Source organism: Solanum lycopersicum, chromosome 9 (assembly GCF_036512215.1).
Source record: "Solanum lycopersicum chromosome 9, SLM_r2.1".
In the NCBI taxonomy this organism is placed as follows: domain Eukaryota; kingdom Viridiplantae; phylum Streptophyta; class Magnoliopsida; order Solanales; family Solanaceae; genus Solanum; species Solanum lycopersicum.
This window is the reverse complement of record NC_090808.1, coordinates 4,505,790-4,514,088: the sequence shown is the minus strand read 5'-3', so window position 1 is coordinate 4,514,088 and position 8,299 is coordinate 4,505,790. Positions and strand designations below refer to the sequence as shown.

Here is an 8,299-nt window from a genome sequence, read left to right as displayed (position 1 = left end):
ATCTAAAAGTATATTTCACGCATATTATTAGATCAAAGGTGTATGTTAATCAAGGTAGGAATCCTTTGTCCACCGAATCCATAGCAGGAAAGAGATAATATGCAACTTTAAATTGTCAATTATATCCTTTACGAAAATGAAAAACCAATCAGAAGTAATTATAAAACTATCAATAGTTCAAAAATAATGAAATTAAGCAAGTATAAAAAATTAAAGAAATATAATAATATAATCTACATATATAGGTAAATAATTTATTTTATTAGGTTTATCAAGATACGGTCTCCCTATATCATATATTTTCTTTGTCAGAAGCATGACAAAATAACACCAGTTTTAGACCACTTTGTCAAAATCAAGAAGAAGAGAAGATCCAATTACTAGAAAGAACTAGAACAAACACTTATATCTATAGTATACTATATTCTTCCTCGATTATCGCGCAATTATATAAATTTATAACATGGTTAGTACGATTAGAAAAGTAAATTAATCGCAATTAAATTTTGGAAATATAAATATTAAAAAATAATATTAACAGAGAGATCATAAATTTATGTACACCACGTAACAACGTTTGTTCCAGTCTTTCAGAGTAGTGTTCTTTTGTTCTCTTTTGACTGATTTCCCTCATCTTTATTTTCAAATTTTAGGGTAAAATTCTTGGGGGCAAATTCGGTACAGAATTCAACAAATATATAATGTTAAATTTATTAATAAAGAGGAAATTATTGAAAATGCCTTCAAAATATAATGTAAATTATTAATTTTATTTTAGAACTATTAATAACTTTAAAAATATTTACTTACTAAATTTACTAACTTAAATACATCTGCGATCTTGTAACTTGACCCTATTATTCTCACCAAGTTTAGGGGCAATTTCGGTGTTTTTCTCGGCTTTTTATTAAGAGTCACATGTTCCTACAAGAGTTTGAGACGACTTATTATGTCATGTACACTACAACAAAAATAACTTTTAGCGCATTAAATATTAACATTAATAAAGAGTGTTAAAGTCTTTACCGATATTAGTTAAGTGTCATTAGAATCAATATCGCTAAGGGCTTTAGAGACATATATAAAAAATGACAATCATCGCTAAAAATACATATTTAGCAGCAATTAAGAATTAAATATCGCTAATAATCATTTTTATTATAGTGATGACAGATAAACAACATATTCGAAATAAGCACTAATAATTTACGTTAAATTTTAAAATATTTCAATATTTTTTTATAAAATAAAATATTAAAATTATTGAATTGGATAGAATTAGGTTATAACATAAGAGAACCTCGGAGTTTGGGAATAGAAGGATTTTAGTGTTGTGGGCATATTTTTGGATTTCGAGTCTTTTAAGAAAAATATTGTTTGTCCCACTATTTGTCTTACCTTCTTTGACTATCTTCTCATCATTGCTTTTTTATCACAAATTTTTTTATTATTATTTTAGTTTTCGTATATTATTTTTGTTTAATTATTTTTATCGTTAAAATTATAATTATATTTTTCAATACGTTTTTTTATTGCTATATTTAAAAGATGATATAGCATTATTATCTTCTATTCATAATTTCTTAAAAAATGTATAAAGTTGATAGCGATACAATATATTTAAAAAGAGGACATATTACTCTACTATTATTATTAATAATTATTATTATTGTTATTATTATGGAATCATTTACTCAATCCCCAAAATTTTTTATTTTTTTATTTTTTGCATTGGTTTGACTGTCTTCATGTTTCAGTTATCATTATGGGAATTATATATAACAAATGATTGATTTATTGTATATAAATTTATTGGGGACAATGATCATACAATTACCATGTTCTAGGTAGATTTTCCTATATAAAGTGATAGCCTAAACTAGCTTTATGTGTTGCCAAATACAAGTGAAAATATAATTTATTTATATATATATAAAGCTTTAACATCTAGATAGTTAAATTTATTAAGTAGTTTTTATTTAGACGTTTGAATAAAAATAAGGTTTAACTGAATATTTTAAGTAATGATAAAGTATTTCAATTAGTACTTTTGTGTGTAATTTTTTTTCATTTGTATATTAGATAGTCAAGTTAATCAGATTAAAATGTTATCTCCTTTAATTATTCGAATCAACTTAAAATTGAAAATGCCTGAGATCTTATAAAATACTTAATTACAATAAGGTAAAAATTAGTTTGCAATAAACAAAAAAGAATTGTTATTACAGGTCTCTTATATTATTCTTGGTGGTTGATTTCTTTCTCAAATTTGATATTTAGAGTTTATATTAAAACTTTGATTAAATTTGAATTAAATACTATAAAACTCATTCAGAATTACGCTTTCAACAAAATTTTGTCCATTCGAAAACTCAAACCTTTTATTTTCTCTTATTTCAACACATTCATGAAATATTTTCCATCTCAATTTATTTGATATATTCTGTCTGATCAATTTATGTTATTATTTTCTTTTTATAATAATATATCTTTAAAATATTTATTTTCACAATTATTTCAAAACACAAATATCATTTAATATATTATACTAAATTAAACAGTATCATATAAATTACGACGAGAAAACTATATATCTTTTAGTATATATAGCTGGAAGCAACTGAATCTCTATAAAGTTGCTTCTTAGAATTCTTTTTTTTTCCTTTCCATTTCAGCTCATATATTACAGCTATTATAAAATATATAATATATACTATATAATAAAAGAAAAATATTGAAATACCAGAATAAAATGAAGTGACTAGCATGCACCAATCAAACAGAATAATTTACTAATATTTAAGAATCACAATCATATCATGAAGTGCCAAAAGCTTACACACCGACGCGTTTTGTGCAATAGTAATACTACTAATTTAATCGAGACGAATTTAAAATTTAAATATTCATCAATTTTTATACTAACTTTAAGTTAATATTTCTTTCGTTTAATATTATTTAATTTATCTACATTGACTTGAGATAAAACTGCAGAATAAATTATCTCAGAATTAAAAATTGTGTACATCAGTTATAATTATAATTTCACGAGGAAAGGTTAATGATATTTGCCCTTTTTACATTCATATTTTTTTTAAATTATCGCATATTTTTATTTCAAATAATTAAATAAAATTTAAACGTCAAATATCAATATACATATCTTCGTAATAGTCATTAAACTTTCAAAGACAAACACAACCACAACAAAGATATTTAACGTACACTGATTAACATGTAAAAAATAATTATATATAGCTTCCCGTAATTAGTGGAATTAATAATCCCGAAAAACAAGGCAGGTAATTAATTAAACATCCAAATTTAATTACCAAGTGAGATTTTTTTAATTATGTAATATAATTATTTAAACAACATTGCTTCAGATCATGGATCATTAATTCATTTCTCACAGCTAAAACATAAAAAAAACTATTTTAATTATTTAGCGATAATGATATAATTAATTATTCCACTAAAAGAAAAATATATAGCCACTAAATATATCTTATTTGTTGTAATGTTAATATCTAGATAATTATAAGCATTTATCAATATCTAATAAAATCTCATCAATAGATTTATAATTTGGATGAATTAACTTGGATTACACCAAGCAATAATAAATGCAAGAAGTAAATGTTGTAGTAATGTGAGAATTAGGAAGAAATTAAACCATATAACACCATATGAAATATACACATAATATTGAAAATACAAAAAAACTTCATAAAATTTCAAACATGAAGATGATATACCATTAGAAATGTTAGCCATATGATCATCTTTACAGCCCAACAACACCTAGAATCAAATTACAATATTGAAAATTAGACCTTCATGTCTACACAAAAGCTACAAAAAAAAAAAGTACACTCCAAACATGTTCTAATAAATTACCATAAACAAACTACAAATAAATTTAAATAAAACACTTGAAAAAAAAGAAAGAAGAAGAACTACCAAATCTAGGGTTTTGAGATGATTGATTGACATTCTTTTGTTCCGATTTTTCGTGTTAATTCAATCTTCACTAGAAGCTTTTGATGATAAAACATATCGACTAGTGAGACAATCAGATTACCAGCTAAGACCTCTGAATGACCGTTGAGCGATAAAAGAAGATAGTATAAGATTTGGCTCGAATTTCAATAATTATAAGGCATTACTAGTGGAAGAAGAGCTAAAACTAGCTGAAAGATCACTCCAAGCACTAGCACTAGTATTCCAATTTTCATTATTTCCTTGAATCCCTAATAATTGTCTTGATAAAGCTGATTGATCTTGATTACTATTGTTGTTGTTGTTGTCTTCCATCTTCACGGAGGCCATTTGATTTAGCATTGAGGTTGAGATTTTAGGCCTACTAATTTGACTCGTACTCTCACCACCAAGGTATTGTACTGCTTCGTGCACACCCCCTTGAAAGGGGTAAGAAGAAGGCGAATTAGATGGATCAAATCCACCTAAGAAATTAGGGAATTGTTGTTGCATCCTCCAATGTTCAAGGTTTCCACTTGATAAAAGCGAAGCAACATGACCCCCAACACCAGCACCAGTACCAGTACCAAGCAAGTTGTTGTTACTAACCATCATACCTTCAGTAGTCCCACCTAATATGTTACCACATGAACTTGTAGAGAAATTCAAGTTCATATGGTTACTCGGAGTAAAATGGTGGTGGTGATGATGATCAGAACTAAATTGACCTAAAGGAGACATGAAACGAAGAGGCGGAATTTGAGGGGACATAAGCCCTAACAAACTAGCTGCTGATGTTGGACCCGAAAAACTGTTACTATGAGATGAAATTGTAGTTGAAGAACCCGAGTTGTTAGTACCTTGACGACCATCAGTACTAGTACTAGAAGCCGGAGATTTAGAACTATTATTGTTGTTGTTGTTGTTGGTACTGTTCTTGTTGTTGTTATTGCTTCTTTTGTTCCTCCTGCATCCCCCACCCACGGGTACACTTCTCAAAGCGCCACCTCTAGTCCAGTACCTGTTAGAAATATTTTAGAAAATATTAAAGAGAAATGCTCTCAATCAATCATTTTCTCATAAAAACTAATAAAATAATATTATTTTAGCTCGTCTAGCTAATACATGTATTTTTCCTTACATAATAAATATTTGTCATATTATTATTTACCTTTTACAAGCCTTGCAAAAGTGTCTAGGCTGTGAGAGACTATAGTTGTTGAAGTAACAAAACTTAGTGTTTGTTGAATCACATCTAGGGCATTTTAAGGCTGTTTCAGGCATAGTTATATTAGCCATCCGGGCTCGATCAGCCATCGAGCCTGGTCTAATAGAACCTGCACCACCGCCGCCATGAGGTTGCAGTGGTGCTACTACTGGAGGACCAGGTGGTAGTACTGGCGGCGGTGGTGCAGATGTAAGTTGTTGTTGTTGATGATGATGATGATTTTGAATAGTACTTCCACTTTGCTGAAAACAAAAAAAAAAGTATAATTATATATCTAAGTATATGCAAAGAAATTTAAAGATGAGTAAAAAAAAAGGAAGAATTTTTAAAAATAATTAAGAAAAAAAAGTGAGGAATATTATCTTTAATGCTTTTTTGCCAAAGAAACAATTGATAAAAGCATAATAATAATAATAATAAAATTAAAAACATACTTGTTGCCAGTTGGCTGGATCAAGATAAGCTGGAATTGAAGAAAAATTCATAGCAAATTCTTGAATATGATCTATAAAAATTCTCTTTTATAAAGTTTTTTGTTAGTGGAGAATCACATAAAAAAAAATAAAAAAATTTGAAGATGTAGTAGTATTCAATTTTGGCAAAGGGAAAGGAAGAAAGATAAAAAGGAAAGTTAGAGAGGAATATTTTGATGAGAATAATAATGGAGCTCAAAATAAAGTGAAAGGCTTTATGGTAGTAGCATATATATACTACTAGACATTATAACTAAGTTAAAAAAAAATTAATTTTGGGACCTATAGTTTGTTCTTACTATTATATGTCCCATTTTTTGTAATTTTTATTACTTTTTAGTAGTTCGAGAGAGGGGGTGGTAGTAGTACTACTAGTAATATCTTTACTTTCTTAACCTTTAAGCTTCTTATTAAATTAAATTAATTAACCCCACCCCTACTTTGGTTTGTAAGGCAGTCTGATACACGAAATATATTTTATATAAACAGAGTTCAGGAAATTAGGGTTTTATTATTTCAAGAGGTGTCGTGTAGATTGGCTATTTTAATACAAGTGTTTGCAACAAATTTTTTAAATATATGAAAAATAAATAACTTACACAAATAAAATTTGAAGAAACATGATTTTATTCATCAAGATAGTGGGTACAGTTTTGTTGATCTTTTAATTCTACTCTCCTAAGATTTATCTATGATTCGAGGGTTGTTAGTGGCGTATTTCTCAAACTAGGATGATTTAGATTTGACCTCTCTATATGAATAATCCATCAATTTGCGGAGTATTCGACATCTTGATATCTTTGTGAAATTTTCGAGATGCCTTTTAAGGGAATTTAGTACCCTTTATATAGGCGTGAACTAGATTTTAGGGTTGAGTAGCCTCCAAGAATCCCAACTCGAGTTGAACACAATTTGAAGAGTCCCAACTCGAATTGAACGCATCTTGTAGAGTCCCACAAAATTTTAATGTGTACAAATGTACCCTTGTCGGAGTGTAGACTTGATGAAACTCAAAGACGGAGCTTGAAGTACGTAATCATTCTTCCACCTTTGCAATTTCAGATTTTCAGATTTGATTTAAGAGAGAAGAGATGAAGGACAGATTTGGTCCCACTGAGCGTGTCAATTTGTTTGCAACAAATTTTAAACTTATAGAAAATAAATAAACCACACAAATAAAATCTGTAGAAACATGTACAGTTCTGTTGATCTCTTAATTCTACTCCCCTAAGATTTATCCATGATCCCAGGGCCGTTAGTGGCGTATTTCTCGAACTAGGATGATTCAGATTTGACCTCTCTATATGAATAATCAATCAATTTGCGGAGTGTTGGAGATCTTAATCTCTTTATGAAATTTTCGAGATGCCTTTTAAGGAAATTTAGTACCCTTTATATAGACGTGAACTAGGGTTTAGGGTTTAGAGAATGATTTTGTTCCCTATCGTTATAAATGAACACATCATGTAGAGTCCCACAAAATTTCAATGTATACAACAAATATGAGTAATTATTTTTCACAGTAATCGTAATTTATACAAAGACAACTTTGTTATATATATAGGGAGGAGGGGGTGGATTTCTATTTTTGCTTACGAAATATTTGGATGAATTATTCACATATAAAATAAAAATTATAATATAGTTTTAGAGTTTGAATTAAAATTATTGTATTATGTTGAACTCTTAGTTTTTAAGACATAGAGGGGATAAAGGAAGAGTGGAGAGAGCTTGGAATTTTTAAGTTTGTGTGTATTGAGACAATTTTTTTTTTTTGGCTTACAAGAGATTTGGATGAATTATTTATATATATTAAATTAAAAAAATTAATATAAATATAAAATTTAAAACTAAAATTATTATATATATTAAGTTAAATTTATAACTGTCAAATCTATCATGTTTGCATGCAGGGTAAAGTAGTGTTATTATGGGATACATGTCTGGAACAAGATTATATATGTAGAGAGATTTAGAGTAAAATGTGTCCCTAACACTTTATAATTTAATTTATTGTTAAATAAGATGCACTTTTTAATTTTCTAATTTTTTTATTAAACTTATATTCATGATATTAATACAACAATGTATTTTTTTTGCATGAATTTGTAATCAGACTTAACAACTAGCTAAATAGGTACTTATAATATTAATGCTATATAACCTTACTGTATTAGTCAATTGACTAATTTAATTCTAATCCAAATTAAGGGCATCAAATATATTACACAAAGTGCTCTTTGAAAAAGTAGGGTTTAGGATAGAGACAAAGTTAGCATTATTCTAACGAAATTTTATCGAGGAAACTCAACAACATAATATATATGTAAATATAATTCATTAGTCTTTATTTATAACATGAATTGTGTCGTTAAAATAAAATCAAAGAGTGTTTGAAATATTTTCACGGCTCGAATCAGTAATCTATAAAGCACTAATGAATGTACCATTTACATGCATAGACTATATTACATAAGATGAGTAACATAGTGTATGTTTTTAAGATATATAAAATATAATACTAATAAAAGTAATAAAGCCAAATTAAGAATTAATTAATTAAAGAAAAGGTCCTTATTATAGACAAACATTCTCAAATGTGCTTTCTTCTACCCCC

The 8,299-nt window shown here is 27.6% G+C and overlaps 1 protein-coding gene across 1 annotated transcript; it reads right to left on the bottom strand.

Moving 5' to 3' along the window:
• Positions 1–3,670: 3,670 nt before the first annotated feature.
• On the bottom strand, positions 3,671–5,980 carry LOC101255126 (dof zinc finger protein DOF2.4). The gene is made up of 3 exons (XM_004246382.5): positions 5,644–5,980; positions 5,153–5,451; positions 3,671–5,002 (listed from the first exon to the last, which is right to left on the bottom strand). Exons 1-3 carry the CDS (start codon positions 5,692–5,694, stop codon positions 4,156–4,158), a joined length of 1,197 nt encoding a protein of 398 aa, XP_004246430.1. The 5' UTR covers positions 5,695–5,980; the 3' UTR covers positions 3,671–4,155.
• Between the last annotated feature and the right edge of the window lie 2,319 nt (positions 5,981–8,299).